At 39.0% G+C, this 27,412-nt stretch overlaps 1 protein-coding gene and 1 long non-coding RNA gene across 3 annotated transcripts in view; both read right to left on the bottom strand.

The window, feature by feature from the left end:
• The window catches only part of LOC149110687 (uncharacterized), a 7,382-nt gene extending 2,452 nt beyond the window's left edge, over positions 1 to 4,930 (bottom strand). The window contains exons 1-3 of one of the 2 annotated variants that reach the window (XR_016207964.1): positions 4,600 to 4,930; positions 1,849 to 2,449; positions 1 to 59 (exon numbers count right to left, since the gene is read on the bottom strand). The exon at positions 1 to 59 is cut by the window's left edge and continues 64 nt beyond it. This is a non-coding gene — a long non-coding RNA (uncharacterized LOC149110687). Of the gene's footprint in view, positions 60 to 1,848; positions 3,320 to 4,599 lie in introns of those variants that run through there. The other variant, XR_016207963.1, reaches the window with a different exon arrangement.
• Positions 4,931 to 12,592: 7,662 nt separating this feature from the next.
• LOC149110685 (uncharacterized) overlaps positions 12,593 to 27,412 on the bottom strand; it is a 63,596-nt gene continuing 48,776 nt past the window's right edge. The window contains exons 24-37 of the mRNA XM_089291358.1: positions 27,106 to 27,324; positions 25,855 to 26,181; positions 25,083 to 25,337; positions 24,487 to 24,686; positions 24,010 to 24,346; positions 23,349 to 23,474; positions 22,889 to 23,011; positions 22,403 to 22,528; positions 18,772 to 18,894; positions 18,415 to 18,540; positions 17,906 to 18,024; positions 17,027 to 17,130; positions 16,086 to 16,466; positions 12,593 to 15,095 (exon numbers count right to left, since the gene is read on the bottom strand). Coding sequence (XP_089147484.1) covers positions 14,933 to 15,095; positions 16,086 to 16,466; positions 17,027 to 17,130; positions 17,906 to 18,024; positions 18,415 to 18,540; positions 18,772 to 18,894; positions 22,403 to 22,528; positions 22,889 to 23,011; positions 23,349 to 23,474; positions 24,010 to 24,346; positions 24,487 to 24,686; positions 25,083 to 25,337; positions 25,855 to 26,181; positions 27,106 to 27,324 — 2,729 coding nt within the window. The 3' untranslated portion in view covers positions 12,593 to 14,932. The remainder of the gene's footprint in view (positions 15,096 to 16,085; positions 16,467 to 17,026; positions 17,131 to 17,905; positions 18,025 to 18,414; positions 18,541 to 18,771; positions 18,895 to 22,402; positions 22,529 to 22,888; positions 23,012 to 23,348; positions 23,475 to 24,009; positions 24,347 to 24,486; positions 24,687 to 25,082; positions 25,338 to 25,854; positions 26,182 to 27,105; positions 27,325 to 27,412) is intronic.

Below are 27,412 nucleotides of genomic sequence, written 5' to 3'. Positions count from 1 at the left end.
GGCGTGTTTTTAAATTTGTGCCCTTCAACATCACATTACTATGTAGTAGCACTGGTCAACTAAAAACAGCATAATTTGGTTAATTAATATACACTGTACATTATTAGGTTGAAATATTGGTGTAGATTGTTGCACATAAACAGATACAGAAACTATTTGCACCTGAATCATAACGAGTGAAAAATCATGTATGAGACATTTACATGTACATGTAACAGCCCTCCACCTCAGAACCATCACAGATATGATATGATATTTTTAAACTCTCTGAAATTTCAGATTATTCAAGATTAACATATGCACATACATCATCTGGGGCAACCCTAAAACACTGAATTTGGAAACCGAAATCCGGAATCCAGAATCTGGAATCCACAATCCGGAACCAAAAACCAGAATCTGGAATCCAGATATTATGAATGATGATAGAAATAATTCACTTCAGCAATGTCTAATAAATAAATATGAGCAAAAATTATTTTGTTGTTATTTATTTTCTTGGCTTTACTTCAGCCACAGACTGTAATTGCTAAAAAATTATTGACTAGTTCTGAACAACCCTCAGCTATATATCTGGCCCAGTTGTTCAAAAGCTGCATAAAGCTATCCATTGGGTACATCACTATCCAGTCAGGGATACTGATTTTTTAGGTGGATAGAGTTACTCATAGCCTGCGAGCAGGCTCTAGTATCTGTCTCTAGTGTCTGAGCAGGCTAAATAGGTGTCTAGTGTTTTTCTGCATTGGCATGTCACCAAGAGCCATCATGCGGCTTTGCCACTCACGCCCCCAGCCCAAACACGAGAGCCTGCTCATAGGCTAAGTTACCCATCTTTTGTTCAAGCTGGCCCTGGTGAGAGCCTGCTTCTTGTCTAGATCAAATTGCTCTGAGAAGACTGGTGAGCAGCACATTATCAACAAGCTATTATAGGCTATTGCAGTGAGTTTCTGGCAGTCTTTTAGCATCTTTTACCAACATGTGGTCTGATCTGTTGGCAGGTGAGAAGCAGACGGAAGTAAGTGTGCAACATTTCTACAAATTGTTTTAATATGATGGCCGCAAAGAATATGAAAGGCTGATTTGTCACAGTATCAGTGTGGAAATTGTGTTAATCTGGAATTGGTCTCATATCTGTTGGATAAATCAAATTTCATATTTAGACCAGATGGGTTAGCCTTTGGACTTCGAAAGTCGGGGGCGTGACCATCAATGTACAGGGGGCTGCCACTGACGGATATCCTGTTCTCTATGACATTTTCTATCTTGTTCAGTATCTACTAGACATAAAGGATAAACTTATACTCCCGGTAACTTGAAGATCACTTATTAAACAAAATGGCAATTACCAGCAAGCTTATTTTAGACACTCTCGAGGTGCTTGGAATAAAATTAAGACGCACTTTACTGAGATTCTCATAATCATAGCCCTCACTAAAAATAACGGTTGCATGATTTCAACAGACGGGGAATTTTTGTTTCAAAAAAGGTTAAGTTTGAGGTCCTTTTTACTTGGCAGCTTACTTTTTACAGTCAAAAAGCTAAGCAAAACAATTTTCGTGTATTTGAAGAACTTATTTTCTTTGATTTGCAGATTCCGGTTTCCAGTTTCTGGATTCCAGTTTTTGGTTCCAGATTCTGGATTCCAGTTTCTGGCTTTTAGGGTTGCCCCATCTTTAACAGAGTGTTTGCTTCACATTCAGTTTACACATGGCTGTTATCCAGCATAGGCAGACTTATAAGTTTTCCTTCAAAAATATATTGCAACTATTGCATCTTTCATTACCTATTCTTGTGATGAAATGACACAAAATCCAAGAACAAGAAGTCATAAGCATAGAGCTAACTTACGTGGTAGCGTTTACAGTTCCTCTTACTGTCTGCATATGCCATCCATAAACTGGTGTTGCCTGGACAATGTACTCATTATTTCTCTGATCACACCTTTTAAAACATCACTGTTATATAATTTGTCCTGAAAAAGCAATACATGAAATGTTATGCCTTTGGCACTCACCAAATACCTTTACATGATGTATAATGTACACCATATCAACATTCACAATTCTTTATACTCTCATTGTAACTCTTTTGTGTCATTTTCCCTCACTTGAAGACAGGACTTCCACGTTAGGTGATAATTTGCCTCTGGAATCTCTATGAATTCACAGGGAGTGATAACAATTAAATCGTGACTAATTTTAGCAAAGGAGGCGTTCAAATGTCAGATTTTAATGCTAAGTTTATACAACAGTAACTTTACATTACTCTTCGTATATATATATAACCTCTCAATTATTGCACCTATAGACAGAAGGTGTGCTGGGGGAAGAAATGTTCTAAACTCTCTGAACTTTTCTCCCTTACCTGTAATAGGATGACCATTATGAACTACGGTTTGTAACCAACACCAACATCCGGTTATGTATACACATATATATTTTGTTGTCGTCTGTAATCATAAAAAAATAAAAATTTAAAATCCTCCATAAAGTTCATACTCAATAACACTGCTACATGTAGTGCTGTTACTGGAATTCAATTTAAGTGAAACTGTTGCAACAGCTCTGTCAAAATTGTTTCTAGCAGTTAAGGTGGGATAACAGAATATACATGTAGCACACAGCAAAGGCTAGAGATACACACATGTTAGTTATCAGTTAGGATTTGGTGAGCTTCTGTGCTGTAGGTATGGTGGAAAATAATAGATTATCAGAAATGAAGGTTCCTGAGACATTTTGACAGCACTGAGAGGAATTAATATATAAATTCACAAAAGAAGTTCTTGCCCTGTCCAGTTCTCTGTAATAAAAATATCATTCACATACAAGTCATTTATTATATATGGTTTGTGTTTAAAGCCGATATAATGCACTCTGATTGGCCAATTCCAGTGCATTATTTACATTTACATGGTATACCTCAGTAAAATCATAAAACATTGCGTGCGACTAAAATGAAAAATATAAAAAATAAAAAATAAAAAGAAATGCCTGATTCATAACAATTTAAAATACTCAACACTAAAACGAATGTAATTCTTTACTTGAAAATTATTCTCTCGTAATGCCCATGGGCCAATTACAGGCATGCTAAAAAGTCCTAACACAAAGTAAAAGGAAATTAAGAAAACTATTGCTTTTTTCCGGAAAATTGTAGCGACTGAAGACAATGATGGAACACTCTGAGAGTGCATTCTATCAACCTGATGAGATAAAATTTAAGGAGAATAGAGAATTCACAAAGTTATATCACAATCAAATTGGTACAGGACAGGAGAAAGGAAACTGTACAGCCAGGAAGAAACTGAAACTTTCTTCAACAAGCAAAAAAGTATGCATGCACAACAAAGGAAACAGTCAGTGACATTCATTTAATAAGTTAGTTAATAAAAAATTAGTGTGAAGAAGAGAGCAGAGATTGAGAGAGAGAGAGTGGAGATAGGAGAATGCTCTCTCCAATTAAATTGTGTCTATATGTATGTAGAAGTTATTCTTATTACCGAGAAATGCTCAGGGCAAGAACTTCTATTACACTGTTCAATTTACAGAGTTAATTAGTACCATGTCCCTTTTTAGGAACATTTCCATATTAAGTGTAAATACCGCATTGGGGAATAATCTCTTATTAAGAAAATAGGGTCCATGTACGCCTAACCAAAAGCAATGGCACAAATAAAATGAAATAGCCAGTCGAAATCAAAGCAGAGCTTTATTTGCAGACAGGATTGCCATGCATAATCGTCTATTCGACAATTTGGACTATATAAGCATTTCACCAAACCGAACTAATTGGACAGACAACAAAATAAAACGAGGAAATCGACATTATAAACACAAGATGCATATCACTACATCTGAGCTCGAGTATCAACAGCAAATCCCTTCTCAATGAAAGGTGACCAAATAAAAGAGAGGATAAAGAAAATTCGTTTAAGCTTGCGGTGTTAAAGTTTAAAAATTATTCACGCTTAAATTTGAATATTACTGAGAGTCTGTATTTTTGCCGACGGCTTAATTTAGCTTTGCAGTCATTTTATTGGCAGTAGCTAATTACCAGTCTTCAACCAAATTAACCTCGGAATTCACAAAAGCATTTCGCCAAACCGAATAAATTGAACTAACAAAACGAGGAACTCTCCACACTTTGTAATCCAAATATGCAAATATTCACATAGAAACAAAATTAAATTTAGCAAATCCTGTTCGCTTCGAATTAAAATGGTTTGTAGACCTTCCTTGGTTTTCAACAACAGAGGAAGAAATTTTAGCAGTCTACGAAGCGGCAGTGCTAACTAACTCAGAGAAAACTTCAAAACTCGCCCGGCCGTGTTTACAAGTACGGTTTTGGTTAAGCTTATTTTCAGACGTGAGGTTATAAGCTTAAGTTGACGACGAAAATCGACAGAAAACTTAATTTGTTTACAACGTACAGCAACCTCCAAAGCGACCCACGTGTTATTGTTTAGAGACGAGCGAAATTAAAACGATGCAATTTTTAAAATCTCTTACAGCATGGCTTCAAATAAGGAAGACTTTTAATGGATTCCAATTGAAAATAAGCTTATATCGCCGAGGAAACGCAACAACAAAAGTCACTTACCGCAAGTTGGCAATTTAGTTCGGCCAGTGAAAATCTTCCGGGCAGAAACTTGCAGCAAAAGTTGTGAAGACTTAACTGAAGTTATATTTTCGATAGATCAACGAGTCAACCACTTCTTTCCGCTACGTTTACTGTTTTGTAATTTCCCTAAAACACTCGGGCACGTTTGATTTCTCTTGTTCATCACCTGACCAAATCAGGTGACTTTTGAATTTTCTTGCACGGCTGCACAGCATCACGTTCGCGCGAATTTTGAACTTGGCCATGGGGAGTTCGGCAGTCTTCTGAATCAATTTGTCGGGTACTTTCGCCTCCTTTCTATAGCCCTCGTTACGTTTGGTTCACGGCATTGTTCGGTATTATTTCACCTCCTTTCTCTAGCTCTTTACTAGCTATAATTCACGGCATTGTTCAGTACTGTCTCGCCTCCTTCTCCAGCGCTGGCCCGCTCAGTCTTTTTCGCGATCTTCTTCGCTACTTCTTTTCCTGTTAATTCTTGCTTTCTGTTTTTTGCTTCAGTGCAACCCTGTCTTAAAAATATTAGATCAACCTCCGCTATCGTTTTTCTTTAAAAATCCCGCTAAGAAAAATGGTATTCTCCCGCTACAAACCGAGGGTGCATGTCTCTGTCAACCTATTAGCTGAAGTATGGCGCCATCTTGCGCGACTCCGTCGTCGTCGCCGTCGTGCGTACGCGCCCACGAGCAATACCGCTAGCCATGATAACCACGAGAAAATCAATTCATGGGTTTCCTTTTGTTCCCTATATGGGTATGGAGCTCCGCTATTAATATCGTAATTTCATTTTAAAGCTAGTTTCATATTCCATCTGCCCTTTCTGGTTTATTTTCTATTTAATATCATCGACATGTCACTGAAACAGATTATGACGCCTTCCCTGGCCGCAAGACGAAGAACCCTAGTGAGAGTATGTAAGGAATGTTAGAAAAATTTCCTACCATTTCTCTGTGGTACTTACAGTAGAAGCCCCGTGCGTCCCGTATCGCTGTTGTATGGCCAGTTTGGACTTAAAAGATGCATATTACTTAATTACTTAATTAATTTATTAATTAATTATTTCAAGACCCATCCATAGTTCCAAAAATTTTGCAACTTCTCTTACAAAGGCGCCCAGTTGGACAACTTCCCATGGTGAAGCGTTTTACGAAAAAGATTTATGAACTTCGCCTTTGTTACGTGTTTGTGGACTTTTTGTCATGTATTCGATGAGATAGCATAGGGAGCAATAATCCATCCAAGCAGCACGAAAGCCCTGTGATACATCAGCAATTTAGGGAATCAAAGATTCAAGTTGTGATGCTACCACCGAAGGGCCGCAAGGCAAACCAAACAAAGTTATTTCAAGATCTTGTGGCGAGAAAATGCGAGAAAATGGCAAGCCTAAGCTGTATCACCCATAAATGTAATAAAAACCATAAATGTAATGCCAACCATAAATGTAATAAGAATTGGCCATAAATGTAACAGTGACCATAAATGTAACAACTTTTAACCACAAATGTGATAAAATTTGACCATAAATGTAATAAACTGAACAACCATAAATGTAATACGGCTTTTCCATAAATGTAATAAACCGCTGAAAATTCATTGATTATTTTCTACGGGTGTAGTCCAAACAGATAAACTTTTTTAAAACGTACAAAAAATTCCTTTTATTCCATTCTTCATGTTGTCTTGGTGTAATAAAGAGAGACCGTTCATTTTTTGTTTTCTTTTTTATCAAAGCAATTTAAATTGAACACTGTAATAGTCTGTTCATTTTCCATATATGTATCGGAGCGATTTCGCAAAAACACGCCCGCTAGGTTTTCGTCTAGATTCGGGCACAGCCCGAATCCAGGCTACGCTACCGATTTTAAACCCAGGGGAGCTCAGTCAAGACCAGGCAGGGCACACGGCCCAGGCACGGGCCTATCTGCTGGTGGTTTGCTGGCGGCCACCTGCCAAAAGCAGGAGGGAGGGGAGGGTGTCTTGTACTGACACCCCCAGCTAGCCAGACTTTGAGTTTTCAGTGTTAAATAACCTTGATATTGACTGTGTTTCCGGGTATTTTACTCAGTTGTTTTACCTGGCTAAGCTAGCAACCTTAAACCAAGTGGGGGCTTCGTCAAGGCCAGGCCAGGCACACGGCCCAGGCACTGACCTATCTGCTGGTGGTTTGCTGGCGGCCACCTGCCCGTTGTGGTGCACTTGACGACGCTCCAGAATTTACTGCTACTGTAATTGGGTCAATAATATTTCGTCTTTAGACTCCCTGAGCTGGTTTGTTGTTTCCTTCTTTTACACTATTTGGCTGGTTTACAAACAGCGCTATACAACACAAACAATGCTTTCGTCAGCAGCTGCACTGAACAGAAAAGAGCGCTAAAAGATCTGAGAAACACAAAGTCACGAATCAATCAAAATCGACTGTTCCCACGGTTAAAAGGACCATGGCTCGTGCATTTCCATGACAACGTACTTTAAATTTATTTAAAAGGTGAACGTTTTGCTTCTCTCTTAAACGTCCCGCGTGTGTTTCACGCGTGACCATCTCTCGAATTACACAGGAATGTAGGTTCGAGATTCTCCACATTCTCTTTTATCCTCTCCTGTCGCGTCCTCGCGCGTTAAGCGAAGTGACCCACTCGTGTTACAGCTCTCAAGAGCTCTGAGACATGTAGGAACTTATTACCCTTCTTTACAGATTTTGCAATCCCAACTATAATTAGGGTGTGTTTTACGTTCGTTTAGAACACGACGTTTGTTTTCTGCCTCTGTTGATAAATTTTGGCGGTCTTTTCTGTGCATGAGGAAGCCCATAGAGGGCATGGAGCTTATTTAAAAGTCGCAAGTTTTGCCTTCCCTCAGACATGCGCGCGTTTGTTTTGTGCGTGACCACCCCGCGCATTAGGCCGGTTAAGATTCTCGCGCATATCCTTTGTTCCTCTCCTCTTGCGCCATGTTTGTCTCCAGAAAGCCCATATAGACGCTAAAGCTTTTTTTAAAAGGTGCAAGTTTTGGCTTACCCTTGTGTTTCACGCGTAACCATCTTTCAAATTACACAGAATGTAGGTTTGAGATTCTCGTGCGCTCTCCTTTATCCTCTCCTGTCGGTTCCTCGGTCATACAGCGAAGTGACCCACTCGTGTTTCAGCTCCCCAGAACTCTGAGATATGTAGGAACTTATTACCCCTCTTTTCACATTTTGCAATCTCAGCTATAATTAGCGTGTATTTTACGTTCATTTAGAACATGACGTTTGTTTCCTGACTTTGTTGATGAATTTTGGCGGTCCTTTCTGTCTAGAAAGCCCATAGAGGGCTTAAAGCTTATTTAAAAGTCGCAAGTTTTGCCGTCCCTCAAACATGTGCGCGTGTGTTTCACGCGTGACCACCTCGCGTGTTATACAGGGCGTGGGGTTAAGATTCCCGCGCGTGCCATTTTTTCCTCTCCCCTTGCGTCCTCGCGCGTTCAGCAATGTGACCCAGTCGTGTTTTCAGTTCTTTAGCTTCAATTAGCTTAGGTTCAAGTTTTGACCCTCTCTGTAACGTCCGCGCGTGTGTGTCAAGCGTGACCATTCTCGCATTAGACAGAGCTTGGGTATAAGATTCTCGGGCGTTGTGTTTTTCCCCCTCGTCGGGCGTCCTTGCGCGTTCAGCCGAGTGACCCACTTGTGTTTTCGGCCTCGTGATCTCTTAGACATGTAGGAGCTCATTTAACACTTTTAAGATTTTGCAATGCCAGCAATACCTACTTTTTTTTACGTTTATCTAGAAGATGACGTTTGTGCTGTGCCTTTTTTGATAAATTTTGGCCGTTTTTTGTCTCCAGAAATTCCATATTGAAGCTAAAGCTTATTTAAAAGGTGCAAGTTTTGGCCTACTCGCAAACATCCACGCGTGTGTTTCACGCGTGACCATCTCTCGAATCACACATAATGTAGGTTTAAGACTCTCGTTTGTTCTGTTTTATCCTCTCCTGTCGGGTCCTTGTGCGTTCAGCTAATTGACAATGGCATAATAAGCTAAGTGAACATCACGTCACAATATTATTTTATCCAATTTTCGCGATGTGAACGTGTCATTCGTTAAACAAACATATTGCAGCATAGCCTAAATGTCGGGCAAAACGTCCATTCCTTCCATATAGGCGGTAAATTGCTCGTAACCCAGACCTGCTTGTCTTGAATAGCTGCGTCAAAGTCTACTTACACGCAGATAAATATAAAACCACTTTTAACCTCACTGTAATTTTGTACCTTTGGACAACTAGGAAATAAATTTGGCAAGGTAAACCAATGTTTGTTTTCCCTTTATTAAGTTAATATTTGCGTTAAAAGGACCTAGACAGTGTGAATTTGCATAAGCAGCTGCACAAGTCAAAACAAAATCGTTATCGTACAAAACCAATAATTTGGGGTCTCTATGATATGGCGTGCCGTTTGTTTCAAGATTATTTATTTGGGTAACTTACAATGATAATGCCTTCGTCGAAGAAATGCAACTGTGATGTAACGTTTTCTACTTTGATATCAACGAAGTAAATTATTATGAATCTTCCTTGTCATCAATTGGCTGACGTGATTGAATAAATTAACTGGCGTGATTGAATATATTCCACCTTCCGGTAAATCCTACCAAAAAAACACAAGAGAGGAAGACTTCAGAAACATGGCGTAGGACAGTAGAGAAAGAACGAATGGGGATGGGTTACTGTTCTTTGTTAGAGGCAGGGCTGACGGCGGCTGGCAGAGTGTCTTGGAGAAGAAACATTTCTGGCCTAACTCTCATACGGAAAAATGGAATTGACGATGACACCAATTTACTACCAATAGGCCCTTTGCAAGATCCGATCACATGGTACGGAATTAATTATGCTGGGACGCAAGTTACACATTGGGACATTCAAAACAAAGGAAAGTCGGGCTGGACTGACTGACTGGTTCGTCAAGAACTCTGTTGAGCAACCGCCATGATCGCCATGATTACACAACGAGACTGCGTTACATAAAACACGCGCACATTCCGACGGGTAGGGGTTGGGGTTCCCTGTATTGTTCATGTATTTTTCCCGCCGTTTAGTTCCCGCGTTTAAGTCACGTGATCTTTTCGAGTGTGCATGTAATGGCGAACGTCGGCAAACGTTGTAGTTGTGTATGCGATTCACTCGAAGTAACGACGGATAAGACAGATTAGACTGATAAAGACGCGTACGATTGATGGAATTATGTACAAGCAAACAGGAGCGTCTTATTGGAGTGTTAGTCGAATTAAAGTCAGTGAACTAGAGTGAATCTTGCCTATTGAAACCGAGGGAATTGGAAATTGGCCCTTACAAATGTAACTAGCGGAGACTTTTCCAGGAATAATTTGAATATGAGGAAATATTGCTTGGAAGTTTGTCATTCAGTAGGTAATTTTTTTGAGGGGGTGGGGGTGGGAATCCAGTGGGTATTGTAAATAAGATATGTAACGATAAAGATGTATTTGCGTTTCATTTTATGAAAAATATATGACGTTAGTAAAGAGAAGACTCATTTTTTAATTAATTAACTTACAAGTTTAACTGCTTGGCTAGCCTAAAAATAATGCACCCGTCAATTGAAACCTACCTCAAGCTCGTCCCTTGGTTAAGATTCCCCGCGAAGTTTAAACCTTTTCCCCTTAGAAACAACATTGTTTTTCCTCAGGAAGACCAAACGTAATTTAGTGTCCTTACATCACTGAAGATTTTCATATGGTGGTCACGTGTCTATTGATGTCATAATCTTTGGCAATAGTAAAAATTCAAATGGGGTGAGAATGGTTAACTTAATCCAAGTATCAGATATCAGCTATTCTTTGCCATAACTCAAGAAACTATCCGTGGCATGAATAGTGAAATTTTTATTCTCTTGAAATAATGCACCAGTAATTTTAAATCCCCAGAACTCCCTTCCCCCGTCGGGCATGAACGGGGCATTCACTTTTATGCAAGTAGAAGCAATTGAAGACCCCGCTCCTCGGGCTCGGAAATGACGTCCGATGTGGGTGTTTCGCCGCAAGTACGCAAAAGGAATAACACTCCCTACTTGCTTCCCTTCCTATTTCGAAGGAGGTATTTATGTTTCAGCCTCCCTCCCTTCCAATCTCTCCCTAAGGTTTTCCATTCCATGATGTTTTAGGTTATATCAGCCTCAGTTAAGCTTAAGTGAGGATTGGTTAAACCGCTATCCGGTGTTTGGGTTGCTTTGCTTTTTCGCGTTCTATCATTTAAAAACGGTTATTAATGCCTTCAATAAATTCAAAACTTGAGCAACAACCAGAATACTCATAGCCATCGTTTTATGCGTTTTGTCAACAAACCTTAACATATCCCCCGATGCACAAACACCCTTGCTGAACCCGTCATATGTCAGATCGTATGTAACATCTAAAAGGACTAAAAGTTTAAACAGACGAAGGAGGAACCTGTACGCCCACAATAGCTCGGCATGCGAAAGAGGATCGAGAAAGGTTGGTAAAGACTAATGTAGTGAAGCCAAATGTAATTTTAAAAAGTTTAATTTGGCAAGCCAGGGTAAACTTACATATGTGAAACACTCGGTTCTTGAACGCCCCTTCTGTTTAAAGTCCAAACATTTCATTCTTAAACTTTGTGTTTGGACGTTCACCTGTGTACACTGTTTGTCATTCTTGCGACCAAAGCTTCTACCTCCCCCAGATAGATCCATGATTAGCTCTTGCTTTAGATTATTCTATTTTTCTAGTTTTCAATTGGTTAATCTCTGCTTGCCTATCAAATCAGCTGCTTTCATGAAGGATTTACATCAGCGTGCTTTGTTTTGTACCTCCTGTTTTCCCTTGGCTTGAGTCCCCGACGTAGGCAGAGTTAACATAACAGTCAGTGCATTGTAGAGTTGCATTACGAGTAGAGTCTCGATACCTCTTGTTGGTGACCAGTTAACCCCCTTCAATCGTCGTGGAGAGCCCAGCGTTGGAACCGAAGACTTGTGATTGAACAGTGACTTTGTTCTAGGCGGCCTTACGTTGCAAGCTCAGCTTGAAAATGTAGTTCGTGTAGTTTATTTCATGGTTAAGTAGCTAGGTCGCTATTTAAGCTGTGGTTTTGCGAAAAATTTTGTAAGAGTTCGGTACTTTTACATTACAGTGGTCGCTTGTGGAATTTGTTTCTTTTAAGTAAACTTTATTGTATTTTAAGTTGGTGATTACTACGCACTAATTACTTCGCAAAAGTTTAAACACATTCAAGTTAAATCGAAAAGTCGTTTCGATACTGTAAAATCTGTATATATGACATGACCTGTAGTTTCGTGCTCTGTGGAAAACCACTTATACACCACAGACAAAAACGAAACGCTCGATCCGGTGCCTCAAAGTGTGCAGGTTTTTTTACATCTCGAATAGTTCAAAATGTCCTTCTCTGGGTGTGTCGTCCATCAAAGCCATAGCCTTCATTCGAAAAACGGCGGCATCTGTGAAGTGATCTAACGTAATGAAGAAAAACGTTGCGCATAGTTGCGAAAACTTAGCAAGAAATTCGGGAAATAACGAGTGAGGTTCAAGAGGACAAGAAAAATCCAAAACAAAATTGACATTCGGTGTTAAAACTACCTTTAAAAAAAACACAACGACGACAACACTGACTGGTCCAGTTTCTCCGTTGCTCCACGCGGCAGAGCAATTAAGTACTACAAACAATTTACAATCCAGTTGGTCCACGAAGAAACTATTAGTTGACTTTCCACTGTTTACAGGCTTGGAGCGTGAAGATGTACATGAGTTTATAGATAATGATAAACGTGCCTCACTTTTTAATGAAAAAGTGGATCCAATTTAGTTTTGGGACTTCCAGTGTATCTCAAAGGGTATGCTAGCGATTGGTTTTGAACTTTCGAAGGTCGAGACGGAACGTCTTTCGATGAATTGTCTTTCGCGCTAATTCGTCACTCGTCATTCCTGGTTAATAAGAAAGAACTTCACACCAGTTTATTTTTTTTTCTTTCTTTTTTAATAAAGCATCCAAAATGTTTACAATGATATTACCTGCTTACCCGCTATAAAAACTTGAAGCATAAAACACATGGTATTCTTTATTCATAAAAACCAATAAAAGGCTGTTGGAAATGCGTATACTAAAGACTACATGCTTCCAAAATCGTTTATTAAAGCTATCCAAGAATTTAATTCAAAGCGATGGTTACAACAGCTTTTAAGTATCTGTAGGTAAAATTACGACATTTACGTCATTTAACGTACTTCAATTCGCAATTAGCAAATTCAGAATCCTTGTATTTTGCTCTGATATCCTGTGATATCAAGCCACTGACCTGGCTGGTTTTATGGTGGAATTTGGAGTACAGTAAATATCTAATTGTACCTAAATGGTTTGGTCGGCAAAATAGAGGCTCATTTAGTCTCTCCTTAGCTTAACTTCTTGTCGCCAAATTATAAACATGGCTGCCCCAAATTCGTCTGATATGCTGTCTTACCAAAAAGGTACGATAGGGTGCAAAGATCGAAGTGTTATCCTACAGTCACTCCTGTCGAGAGCTACCTTAAGACATTATTTATATAAATCTACCCTTTTTCCTACATAGGGTCTACCGTTTTTCCTACATAGGGTCTCTGACGAGACCCTATCAAAACTGAAAGTTAGCTGTCAAGTTTTTAAACCATAGCAACACGCAGAAAAAAAACAAAAACTATCAAAATTCTAAAACCGTTCAATCAACCCATGAAAGATATATATTTGAAACTGAAGTTAAGGCAACTTAAGGCAACTACCTGGATGCGTTAACAAGCAAGAACAAACGTAAACCTCTGTTCGCTAATATGTAAAGCAAATCGCAAACACAAATTAATATATGTGAACTATTTAAAAGTTCAATCGTAAGGCAAGGACGAACATAGGTAAATCTCTGTCTCACCCGCTGCCTTCTTGAACAAGTACTTCCATGTCAATGACGCTGGTTTGCAGTACAATTTCTTCAAAACTCTGCGTCCTTTCTAACGCAGGTATCTTACCTAACTCAGCGGGCACAGTTTAAAATCATCACAATCATCCTATCTATCGACCGCAATCACCGACCAGCTGAACTTACTTTAATGCAAACCGGCAGAGAGATTTTCATAGCTGTGAAAAAACTTCATTTGCAAATTTTGGGCCGCTTCTCTTGAGTTTCACGAAGGTTTGTAGTTATTTATAGATATTAAAGGGAATCATATTCCAGTTACTTAGCAACAAGTTTAGTACTGTTGAAAATTTGCGACACCAAACGGTTAAGGATCGCACTTGTGGACAGGTTTTCTCATATTTCCTTCCTTTTTTAAGGAAATTGTTGAATATAATTGTCAGCCGAGACACCATTGGCTTGAGGAGAAACAAAACGCAACAAGAGCTGATATTTGCTAGTACAATAACTTTGCGTGTGCTACTGGCGTTAACTTGTATCTCTTAGCCGTTTTGTGGAAAGCAAGAAATTCTGGGTTTTGGTGTGAACAGCTGTCGTTCACAATCACAAAAGTCTAAAAGGTTGTCCATAAGGTTCCCACAGCCTTCGTGTATTACCACAGCAGATTCACAACAACAATCAACCATTGTTAAACAATTTATGTCTTCTCACTGCACTTATAGGAGAAAAGTAATCCAAATCTTGTTAGCTTTAACTTTAAAACGTCCTTCCTTGGTGCTGGAGTTACGCTAATTCCCATATGAAACACAATGAGCAATCGGAAATTTTATTCCTCCCGGGAGGTCGACGGCCCTTTTTGAAGTTTTGTTCGACGCAATTTGTCACATTTGTTTTGTTTGTTTTTTTGTTTTTTTTACTGAAGATAACAAAATGTATCACAGAGTGCGATAACGATCGATCATAGGAAATTTGCTTCTAGTTGTTCACCTTTAAAAAATTGTAAGGTGCCATTGAGTTTGCAGCAAGCGATGCATTGTTGAGAAAATCCACCAAATAGTACCAGACTTGTCCGCAAGTGCGATCCGACCCTGACAAAAGGTTACCGAAAACACGTTGTATTTGGTTACTATAAATGTGTACGTTATAATATCAGGAATCAGTACGTTTTTGGAGTACGGTCACGAGGCAGAAGAATAAAAGCTTGCTGATCAGGTAACGTTTTGAGGATAACTGTCTGCGAAATAAACTGATAGCTCGCCATTGACACATCATGTTGTCTTGTTCGTCTCAAACACTCTATGATTTAAAGAAACAACTTTTAGGGCATAAATTCTAACTAAGCCGCACGACTCTAACTACAATACGAACAACTTAAAGAAAAAAAAAAAACAATCCTAACTTCTTTAGAGGATGCTACTCGTTGTTAGAATATTCATCATTGTTAACGATTTGCCCGTTGGTATAACCTAGATCTCCTTTAACCTGGTGTTTGCAGTGTTCATCCAACTCTACCGCCTCACCATCCTTATAAGCAGCCTCTCTTTCTTTCGGAAAAACTTTCCTTGGAATGCAATACCTAAAAAATGCAAATGATATGGTGAAGACAATAATTTAAGAAATAACAGTTCACTACAACATTCCCAACAGGTTAATTAATACAATATTTCAATCTAAAAATATTTTTGGCGAATCTGTTTTTCTAGGAAAAATGAAAAATGAGTCATTTTTTAGTTGTGAGGACCATCTATTAAGATACATTTGGGCCTTTCTGCAGCCGTTGTAGGGGGTGTGGCCTGGACCGATAAACTATGACAAAAAAGAAAAGAAAGATAAACTTGTAAAAGAGTTGTAATATACCCTTACTTTCTCGCACGCGATACCTGGCGTCACATGAACGCGCACTTAAATAAAGGGCATGCGCTATTCAATTCCCACGCAAGGTTGTGAAAACCTGTTGAAAACCTACCGTAAAAGCTATGGTGAAATTTTCACAGTTTAGTATTACGGATGTATCGCGTTCAGAGCCAAAATTTAAAAAAAAAAAAAAAAAAGTCTTCGTTTGCAAATAATCTGCTTTATCGATTTTTATTTCACTTTGGATGAATGCTTAACTAGAGCCAATTGCTAACTTTAAGGTAGGGTCATACCGGTTATTTTGAGAAAAACCTCATTAAACCCTCTAATGCCCAGTCAATATCCTAGCCACTCGGTATTTTGGCTGTTTATTAAGGTATAGATTTGTTCAAGTACAACATGCAATGGTAAAAGAATTAAGAAAACAGTGATTAGAGAAAGGGAAAACACCTTGGAACAATTTTCAAGAGTTTTAAAAAAGTTGGGCTTTTTATATGGTCCATCAAAACTGTAGTACGACACCTTAAGACTGAAAAAGTTCTTTTAAGTGTAACGCAGCTCGTGTAAACCAGACGTTTTAGGCTTGAGCTTTAAAATACTGAAGAACGGCTACGCCCGAAACGTCTAATTTACGTGAACTTGACATGACATTACATTACATCACATGGCGCTGTTCGTCCTTTAAGGTTATAAAACTGTTAAGGGGACTTACTTGCACAAGATTAAAAGAGAGAGTACGACAATGAAAAGAAATCCAACTACTGCGCCTCCAATAATGAAATAATTCTTCATCGTTTTCTCACGATAGACGGGAGGAGTCACCGTGTAACTGCCCTCCGTGGAAGCGTCAAGGAAAGCAGCTATTATGTTTATTATGGTCACGTTCAGCGCCTTCTCCAGCTTTTCACGAGATTCACTGATGACAGTAAGCAATGTGTTCTTGGTTAGGGTGGAACTGGAGTCTTGAGCCACTCCTGGAGGAAACTGGACATAAATCGCGAGGCGAATTTGTAGGGGAAAAACATCTTGTTCTGGAAATCCAGGAAGAAGGTGGACTTGATCAGAAGTAAAAATGATGTAGTCCAACGCTCTCCTAAAACACAAACAAAAAGTTTTTTTTTAGTTAGTGGTCGGTATTGTCATTTGAGATACAAAGTTAATAGGAGTCCCTAGAAAGTGGGGAGCCTCTTGGTTAGTGCACTAGAATCCAAATCGAGCTGCCAGGGCTCCTACAGATACTTGAGTGGACCTCTTCGATGGAGTTACATCCCATCTAGCGTTGTGTAGAAATCCACCTTGTTGCTGCATGCTACAGACACCCGAAAAAACTCGACGGCATGAGACACTTTTGTCCCGAGTAGACATAATTAGCCGGCATACCCGGACAGCATGGGCTGGTATAAAAAATTTTTGATTGGCCTTACCGACTTAACATTTGCTTTTCACGGTCCAGAAAAAGGCACCGTCAGTAATTGATGCACTGTGTAAAACCTTTACCATTTTACTTTACCGTTTTATTACTAATCTGCATATAGGTAACTTCTTAGTTTTATTTATTACGACACTGTACTCAATAAGGATAAATTATTCAAATCAGCTCCGGCGTTACGCAACGGAAAACACAAATGGACTAAATCACGATTGCATAAAAACCTTTGTCGGTTCCTTTCAGTTATGCAATCCCCAATCTTTGCACAGAAAGTAGTAACGGAATCGGCAACAGCTCCCTTGAAATCTTCCTCTTTAGGTAAGTTCCACTAAAAAAATTGGTAAAGTCGAGAAAACCAATGAATATCAATTGCAAACTTAATGAATCCTCGCTTATTCATTCACTGTTCGCCAATTGAATTTAGTTTAAATTCAGTAACCATAAATTTATAGCGACCGTTCTTTTATTAACTATTGTAAATATGAACTGAATCTACTCAAAAAAGAACGAAAGATGTTGTTAAAAAATGGATTTCATTTACCCTTTGTTAACTGATATAGCAGCGCGCGAGGCGAGAGTTGTTAAGGATTTATGCAAACGTCTGTAAACGTTGCTAATTCTGAAATCAATGTAATTTTTGGAAACATGCAGGTATCCTGTTTATTAGAACTTGAACGGTTACTTACTTTTTCTTACGCTTGCTAGTTGCGATATGTATATATGAATATATAAATGAGAGAAAACTCCAAATGCTCTGCAGAAATTTCTGGTTATTATTCAGCTCATAAAATACAGACTTGGCTTTGCGGTAATAGAACGTGAATATTCTTCTTTTAGACTTCTTTTTAAAGGCCTTGGAGGTTTCGAATCACGTTGAATCCTATAAAGGTCTCTAATTAGAGCTTTCTGTGCAACCTTTACTAAATTAGAATGACTGAAGAGGTCTGCCTCGCTCCCAGCTTCATGTTCTTGACGATACGACTTTTCTCTGTTCTTTAAAAAATACATCGTCGTCCATTCCACACCTTCCTATGAAGTAATAAATTTATCACAATTTCAAATAAACCATACTGTATATGTTATTGGGGAATAAAAGAAAACACCTGACTGGTACTAAGCCCCTCCAAAGTGATGATAACTGATTGAAGTGTTTCCTCATGAGATGGCTTTCTTGGTGTCGGTGCTGGTGGTGGAGGCGGTGGTTTTTCATCTTTATTGAGACCTTCAGAGAGAAAGAACGGAAAAAGCCTCTAAGCTTTCAAAAAATAGTGAATATTATTAAGTATTTAATTACTGTATGACCCAAGAAGAGACACCGATTAACGAGAAAAATCAATTTCGCATTGGGAATTTTAGTTCATCGTTGACTTCGCTTAAAGATTGTCTGAAATATACATGGCGTTCCCGCCATTGGTTCGGTATAAATTTTTAACGTCCACTTTTTCCAATTCTGACGCTACATGTACTTAAGGCATAAGTCGGTCGAGTATCGGCCGACAATATCGGTCAACATACGGTCCGTGTGTCGGTCGATACATCGGCCAACATTCGATCAATGAGTCGACCGATATTGTCGGTCTTTAGACCAAAACTTCAGAGCCAAAGCTCTCACCTTTGCAAGTCCCGTTAATCCAGTAAAGTCCATCTTCACATTTACATTTGTAAGAACCTTGGGTGTTCACGCAGCGCTGTGAGGCGTCCGAACACTGAAATGTCCATTCCAAGCACTCGTCGATGTCTAAACGAAAACAAAAACTTTCATGAAAAGTGAAGGGCATCATTCTTTTTTTTTTTGGTATTTACAGGCAGTTGTGACGCTATTTGTTACTTCTTGATGTGGAAGTTAGTGTTAATTCTTACATATTGCAGCAACGTTCAGCTGCAACGTTCTGTTATTAACTAACATGTCTATTTGCCACGCTTTTATTAGCGGCAGCACCTTTTTCCTTATCCTTGCTCTAATTCCTACCTATGCATGTGACGTTGTCAGTGTCCAGTCTAAAGCCGTTTACACATGAACACAAGTAGCTTCCCTCTGTGTTGTTGCATTTTTGGTTACACCTGTTTTCATCCGTTGCACATTCATCGTTATCTGAAGGAAGCAAAAAGAACAAAGGAACGAATAAAACACAGGAAAGAAAATTTTTATTGCTTTACATGTATAATGATTATTTAAGAATTGGTTCATGCTTAGCGCGAGTATATCGAGTTATGGATGCACGCGGGAACTTTGGAGAGCAGGATAGAAGCGTAAGAGTCGCACGAGGTGACAGCCTCTAGCTTCTTGAGTGCTCTCCAAACTTCCCAAGTGCATCAATAACTCGATATACGCACAGCTAAAAGCATGAACCAATTCTTTTACAACATGGCGAGAACAACTAGCACGCTAAAACATGTTTTATTTGTGACTGACTACAAAGTTCTCAGAATGGAGGGTGAAGAAAAGCAAAGGTCATTAGGATCCTAACACGCCACAATCAGTTGATCAACGGTTGAGCGAAAACGCTTAACCTGGTTTCTAAAATTGTCAATGAAATATTCGCTTCTTCGAATTAATTGTAATGAAAATGTAGGCATACAAAGTCAAAACTACTCGATGAAAATGTAGACAACCAAAGTCAAAATACTCACGTTTAAGGTAATTCCCCTGAAATAAAACTGTCAATAGATTTTTGTCCAAACTTTGTCCACTGAATATTTATCATATGAGAACTTTAATTATAAAATAGAAAGGGGGGTGCCCATGCTCGTTAAGGAGCAGTGACGCATTGAAAATGTCTCATTTTAGCATTATTTAAGGTGGCCGAACAGAGTTTCGCGCGCGCTTTTGCTGTTGCAATTCAGCGCGCGCACAAGGATTAGAAAAAACAAACATGCCGTCAATAGAGCGATCATTTTATTTACTCGACACCCGCACTATCTGTGCTATTTTTCTCTATAATTGAACGCAGTGTATTGATGGCTTTAGTCTTTTATTATAAAGATATGTTAGAAAAGGTAACGATGCAAAGAACCTAGCAATTTTCAGCTTTTTCTTTGTTACCGAAAGAACCCTGTTAAATGCAGCGCATGCGTGGTAAGTCAAAAAATTGCGATTGAATGAAAAATTGCACTCTCGGAAATACGCCTATTTCTCGAGAACCACTCATTAGAATTTCACGAAATTTGGCACGAAAATACTTAAGGAAATAAGTAACTGGAGTATTGAAAATAATTGAACTTTAAAAAAGGAAATTCTAGATGTTCCAGTGAAACCTCAACAAGGGATAATTAAAGATCTCTCTGTTAAATTATTAGCAAAATGGTGTTAACTTGTGAGAATCGTTACAAGCTCGTTGAATGCAAATTATAAAGAAAATCTGATGACTTGATTTTCTACAAATAAACAAAACCGATTTTAAAGGCCTGTTTATATTTATTCATGTTGCCATGACAACGGCACATACGTCAGCTTAACCATCAAAAATCCAAAGTTTGTGTTGTTAACTTGCTTGCTGCCAGTTTTGGACACCGAGGGATCATGGTTTTAGAGAAAAAAGTGAATGAAACACAGGTATCAAAAACTGTGTTCAGCCACCTTAATGCTTATTACAAGAACGCATTCCAAGTTATTGTAAAATCTTTGTGAGCCCAGAGTCATGAAAACACGCCTCAAACTACAGTCAATACTTGTGTCGAACACAAATAAGCTTTTAAGTTTGATTTTGACAGACAGCTGAATCCTTGTTAAAATATTAGAACCAAACTGCTTGCCACGGCTATCAAACTGCAAATAGAAAAGACTACAGTGCAGCTGCTATTTTCCTTATTTCTTCAATTTTCAGCAATAGAAATCAGATCAGTCTTTTCTCACACAAAGCTAATGATTAGTTGATTAAAACGACTGAAAAAAAAAATTGGGGTGCCCGAGTTCGTTAGTGAGCTATAGCCGTCTTTCAGCTGACAGAACTCTATACCAAGGCAAATCCGCCATGTTTTCAATGTGTGCGTGCACGAGCGCGCGCTTGTGACGCCATAAGTTATGCGCAATAAGGATGCGCAATGCAAATGTGAAGAATCACCTTAAGTAGACATCTTAGCTTGGCAAAAGTCACAGGCTCGAAGTAGAGTTTGGATTGTTCAGAATAATCTGTACATTGCCGAAACTTAATCAAAAGGAACTTGCAATAAACTCGACGGAAATATTTTGCAGCTAAATTGAAACTGTACACGTTGTCTTATATACGCACGGCCGTGCATATATAGAGATTTTGGTAATGATGGCTCAATAGGAATTAGATAGGACTAGCGCGCGCGCTATGTTATAAAACTTATTATAACATAGCGCGCGCGCTGGTCCTTTCTAATTCCTATTGAGCCATCATGGTAAAATCCTCTATTTACGGCCGTGAGTAAATAACGTGACGCACGCAGTTTCATTTTAGCTGGAAAATTTCCGTCGAGTTTAGCTGAAGGTTCCTTTTGTTAAATAATGCAAACATCATTCTGAACAATCCAAACCCTACCCTTCGAGCCTTTAACTTTTGCCAAGGTAAGATGCTTACTTAAAACTTGAGTGTTTTGACTTTGTGTGTCTACATTGTAATTGAGTATTTTTGACTTTGTTTGCCTACATTTTCATTCATTCGAAGAAGCGAGTTTTCCATCGACAATTTTAGAAACCAGATGAAGTGCTTTCGTTCAACTGTTGCTCAAATGATTGTGGAATGTTTTTAACCAGCCAATAGAATCCTTTGTCGCACATTGTGAGAACTTTGTGAGAACCCACAACCAAAAATCTTTTAGCACACAAGTTTTTGTCGCTCTGTTATAAAATAATTCGTTAATGTTTGTTGCTGTGCGTATATCTAGTTATGGATGCAATTGGGAACTTTGCAGAACGCTCAAGAAGCTAGAGTTGTTCTCGGCTGGGCCTCGAGCAACTCTTACGCTTCTTTCGTGCTCTCCAAACTTCCCCGTGCATCCATAACTCGATATGCGCACGCTGAGCATTAACCAATTCTTTATTTAAATTTTCAGTGGGACTCGTCAAAGATATAGGGTAAAATTCCTTAACCACAGACTTGTTTCTGGGTCGGCAAAATATAGATTTTTAAACGTAAGTTTGCATTTGCGCTGAAGTGGGCTTGACCGCCATTTTTAATCCAAGGTTCTTTGCTAACCCAAATGGCTGAAGCTTGGTAGATTAAATTTCGAGATCTAACTTCCTAATAAACTTTATCCTCCTGACGAGTCAGTCAGGACTGTACATGGTTTTCGCACATGCATACTTCAGCAGAACATTCTGTGAAGGAAGCGGAGCTGAATGGTTAGGGCGTCGGACTTGAAATCCGGTGGTCGCGGGTTCAGGTCCCTGTCTGACCACTAGCTGGTGCTGTTCTCGTTAGTTCCTAGTTCAGCCCCTCGATGACGATTGTAAATAGCCAACGGGCCTGCATCCTACCAGTTGTGATTTTTAACCACGTTTTTTTCATTTGCATTACTTTTCAACATTTGTTTCCATAAGCCATGAAAAACCTCACAGGGGAAGTGGTCAATAAAAATATTTATTTTATTCATTGGGTTATTAGCAAGGAAAACACTTATTCGCTTATTCGCACCTTTACACGTTTTTCCATCATCGGTGAGAAGATATCCCCGTTTACAAGCGCAGTTTTGAATATTGTTTAAGCTGAGAAAGCAGATGTGCTGACAGTCATGATTCCCGTCCTGACATAGAGAGTCCGCTGTAATAATAGAAATCATACATAAGTAAGATTATTTAAAGATTGTTCCCAAACCTTTAACCCACATGTACATGTGTTGCCCTGGAACTGTTGCCTCGAAAATGAAAAACAAAATGGCTTGATGGATTCAGTTGTAACTATATGAGAGGAATACGTTCCATTTTGTTCAAGTTGAAGAAAAACGTATAATGCAGTAAAACGTTCTGTGTAATACTCATTGGTTTCTTCCCATAACGTTTTGTAGACGTTTATCTATTAATTTGCAGTCGTAAGGCGTTCAGGAGTATAACTCCCATCGAAAGTTTGGTATTTTCAAAAGTAGATTAACTCAGAGATAATACCAGCTTAAAATATACGTACGTATGCAGTTCTTGGAATTTACAGGATCCACCTTGAAGAAGTCATTACAACTACAGTTGTATCCACCGTCAAAGTTTTTACACTTGTGCATACAGTCACTAGCAGGGACGCACTCGTTTATATCTAAAAGTTTGGAAACAAACGTAATTATCAATGCTGTGACAGTGCACTGTGGACAGGACAGGGTTGGGTGTGTTGTAAGAGGTCGAAGCCATTAGTTGCCTGTCATAGGTTCTTATGCTGTTGGCTGGGGAAAGAACTAAAAAAGAATTCCGCGTAAGGAAAAATTAACGAACAAGGAAAGAAAGCATTGATCGTACGTTTCGTTTCTTTTCCTTTCTGCTGCTAAGATTATTTCGATAAAGCCTTTTACAACGTACACAGAGACATACAATGTAAAATAGATTGCCGATCAAGTACTTCTGATGGCAAAATATCTAAGATATTGGATAACACCAACCGTCACAAGTGCTTTGGTCGATATTGAGTCGATACCCTTTGTAACAATCACATACGAACGAGCCTGGTGTATTGATACAGATTTGTTTGCATTCACTCGGACCACTGTTTAAACACTCATCAAAATCTATAACGAAAGGTATAGCACAATTAGAAAGCAATATCTTAAAACTAACGGCAACATTTCTAGTGTTTGTATAATTCTCCCCTTCCTGCAAATGGTACCTACAGGGTAAAAGGGTTATACTAAGCTAATGGTGATTTGTATACGGGAAACAACGGATATCATAAATGAAGTTCTTATGTTAGGATAGCATTGATCGTTAAAGCATTGCTCGAGTGAACGCCTACCGGGAAAAGTTTCAAATAATTACTGGCTAGAGTGGTCGCGGTTGCATATGAGAGATGGTCGCCTGCAAGAGGTTCCGACTACAACGACTAGAGTAACTGATAAAAATATGGAAAATGCAAACTAGCTAACCGAGCAACCAATTGCCAAGCTGCACTGAAAGGATACATTCAATGAGTCAGAAAGAGGTCGAATTCCATGAGTCTTCAAGGTTACTTTAATTTCATTCTCCAAGAAAAGAACTATAGTGATTTTGTCTCAAGAAACCGAAGGTAAGAGTGGTAGTTGGATTATTAAATACGATGAGGCTAACCTTCACATTTGGATCCATCTCCTGTGAAACCGCTCGGACAAGGTCCACATTTATAACCGGATATGTTTGCTGGAGGGGGAAGATCAACACATGATACGCCAGGGTAGCACGGATTAAGATTTGCTTCACACGCGTCAAGATCACTTTCACAGGATGTTCCTGTATACCCATTTAAACATTCACATTGAAGTACGTTCATCTCATTGTTTTGTGTTGAATTTCTGTTGTCGGTAGACTGATAACAAAGACCGTTGTTAAGGCAGGCACATAGATTGATGATTGGCCTCAAAAATGCTAATGCCCCCTGGCTGTCTTTTACCACGAATTCCATGTGAATCTGTAAAAACAATATTTATCTTAGGCAACGTTCGTATAAATCTTATCCGTTTTTATGTGACACATAATAACGATGAACATAAAATATAGAATAAATACATTTACACTTGGTGAAACAAAAGCAGTTTTTGTTAATCTTGCCTGCTCCATAGTTCCATTCCACGTTATTGTTACAGAGTTGGAATTGTTGAGCAAAACAGCATCAGACGGCAAAACGCCAATGATGGAGAAACTCAGGGTGTCGTTATTAGGGTCTTCTGCAACCACAGTTACACTAACACTCTGATTCACGGTAACGTTGATTTGAGACAGATCTGTGATAATCCGTGGAGGATAGTTTTCTGTAAAGATCAAAATGAATAAATCTTTCTAAACTGCGCGGCATTGAATAATGTAGATAGACAGGGAAGAAGGAAGGTAGTTAGGTGGGTAGGTAAGTAGATAGGTAGCAAGATGGTCAAGTAGGAAGGTGAGTAGGCTGGTAGCGGAAAGGTAGGTGCGGTTGTATGTAACTACGAGCGCGAATAGGTGGGTACGTTAGAACTCACATTAAAGGAATTTTGCCAGTGCAAGGTCAAATTTCCGATAGCATTAGATTCATTTGACAATTCGCAGCCATGGCGTACTTACTAAGAAGTTATGACTCAAATTTTAATAGCGTTTAAAAAGATTAAAAATGAACGATGTACAGCGTTATACCGCAGGTTTTCACTAGAGCCTCAAAAGTAAATGCTTACTAAGAGAAGACGACTCCTCTTCAAGTGTCGAAGATACTGCCTTGGTACTTGCTCCTATGGAAACATCATTTGTTGAGGCGGAGTCGAAAAGGCAATTTATGTCTCCTTGACAGACTTCCTCTGCCTGTTTGCGCAATGTGTCGTTTGCAAAGTACAGGTCCTCCAGAAACATGGGGACAAACGACCCATTTGTAAAAGTTTCCACGTTTTCCCCCGGTTTGTACGTGAAAAGTGTACTCATGTTGTCCACTTGCCCTTAAATAAGGAGAGGAACATAGATGTTAATACTGTTCTAGTCATAACTACCTCACTTCATGCATGCATGGAATCTTGCGTATACTTTATCCCGTAACAAACTTACGTCGTATTCAGACTGCAACACCTCGAGCTACGAACGTTTAGTACAATTTTGATTGGGTATGCACACCGAGTATAGTGCTTCTTTATTTCGAGTGGGTACCCATAGCTATGGTTGTTGTTGTTGTTGTTGTTGTTGTTGTTGTTGTTGTTTTGTTTTTTTTTTCATGGGTACTACTAATTGTTTCTTTGGTATCGGTACCATTGGCTCAGTTTGTCTTCAATGGGTACTCCCAATCCCTCCCCCCTGTTGCAACACTTTTGAATAAGTACCAAAGGTTGTGTTTGCTAAAACCGGCATTGAGCTGAAAATAAACTAACACGTAAGAATGATAACTGAAGCATACATTGTTAAGTGGTTCCGAAGCATTACTGACAACAGTGGCAACTATCAGAAGTAGTGAAATTAACTTACAGAGAAGACCAAAATCATGATGTATGTCTTTGCCGTACGCGTTTGAAGGCAAAATCGTGCCATTAGGCGTCAAAAAGTCGTCCTCAGGATCCCCGTTCCATGTTCCCAAGAGACCTTTCGTTTGGTTTTTGAAACTTCTCGGCGCCGCGAACACAATTGAAAGTGCCCCTGATACCACCTTCACTGTAACTGATATTCCAGATGGGAAAGCCATTACAAAGGAATCGTTCTCTGGTCTGGCGATAGCAACTGAGCCATTAAGTGTGACAGATTCATTTGTGAGACTTGTGTAATTAAAGTTCTTTCCGTCGATCAAAAGGCTTAACCCTGTTAACAAGAGAACACAAACACTTAATACAACACAGTAAGTCATTGGTATTAATCTCTAAATAACTTTTTAATGTTTATACATTCCGTTTTTAACACCGCGTCTTTCTATAAATAGCACTTTATGTTTGTGTTTTTAATATGTTGTTAGTCAATATTTTAAAACGCTTTTGGGAGATCTAAGTATTTATGAGTCAAATAAGCCCTTGAGCTTTAGTCATGAGCAAGTTAGTGAAACAATGAACCTTTCAAGTTTATATTGTGTTAACATTAGCATTATTCAGAGCCAACCACAAACAAGCTAATATAGCTTCAGGTTTCTTCAGTCTATTCTGAATGTAATTCAGGTTAACCATAGCGCTATTCCGGCTAACCGGAGCGCTATTAAGGCTAATCGGAGTACTATTAAAGCTACACAGAACGCTGTTCCGGCTAATCTGGCACCAGTCAGGTTAACTAGAGCCACTATCCAGCCTAAACAAAGAGCTACTTAGGCTAATAAGAATGCTCATGACTTATTCACTCATAAATAAGGGGACCTCCGCCATTAAACACTGGATTTAGGCACTATAAAAATGCACCACATTGTTGTTAATAACCAGCGTACGCTCTGTATATGGAATTTGAGAGAAGATTTACTAGCTATTTAACAAAAGGAACATACCGAGCTTGTAAATTGTGTCAGATGACGCTTGTTCCAAAATCTAGTATGATATCAGTAGCCGAAAACAGCTTTCAGTTGTGGTACATTCTGAGTGTTAACGTAAGTTTGAAACTAGTTTATCACTTTGGATATGGGTATAGATAAATGCCTAAGAAAACCCCCTTTCGGAGAACGCAATCTGTCTTCAGAATGAATTTTAACGTCGACTACAATAAACTGTTATTTAGGAACAATTTGAAACAAGATAAAGAGCAACTGACCACCATCTTCTAAATCCACCTGGACAACACTTGTATTGTTTTCCTTCGCAGCTGCAGCAGAAAACACCGTAGCTGTTCCATCACCTTTGGCTAGTTTCGTTCGAGCCTGTAACTTAAAAAACCCGTTCCGTGCATCTACCATGACGTATTCGCCAAGACCATTAAAGGTGTAGTTCTTGCCGTCAAGAGTGACAAAATGAGGATCACCCCAAAGCCAACCTGTTAATAAAATGATGGAGAGGAAAACAAAACTTATAACTGGTTATTAAAACAGCAAGACAAGACAAAGGGGAAAATACTCAATTAC

Source organism: Orbicella faveolata, unplaced genomic scaffold, assembly GCF_042242905.1.
Source record: "Orbicella faveolata isolate gen_17 unplaced genomic scaffold, um_ofav_v1 contig_24, whole genome shotgun sequence".
Lineage (NCBI taxonomy): Eukaryota > Metazoa > Cnidaria > Anthozoa > Scleractinia > Merulinidae > Orbicella > Orbicella faveolata.
This window is presented reverse-complemented; position numbering and strand designations above follow the sequence as displayed.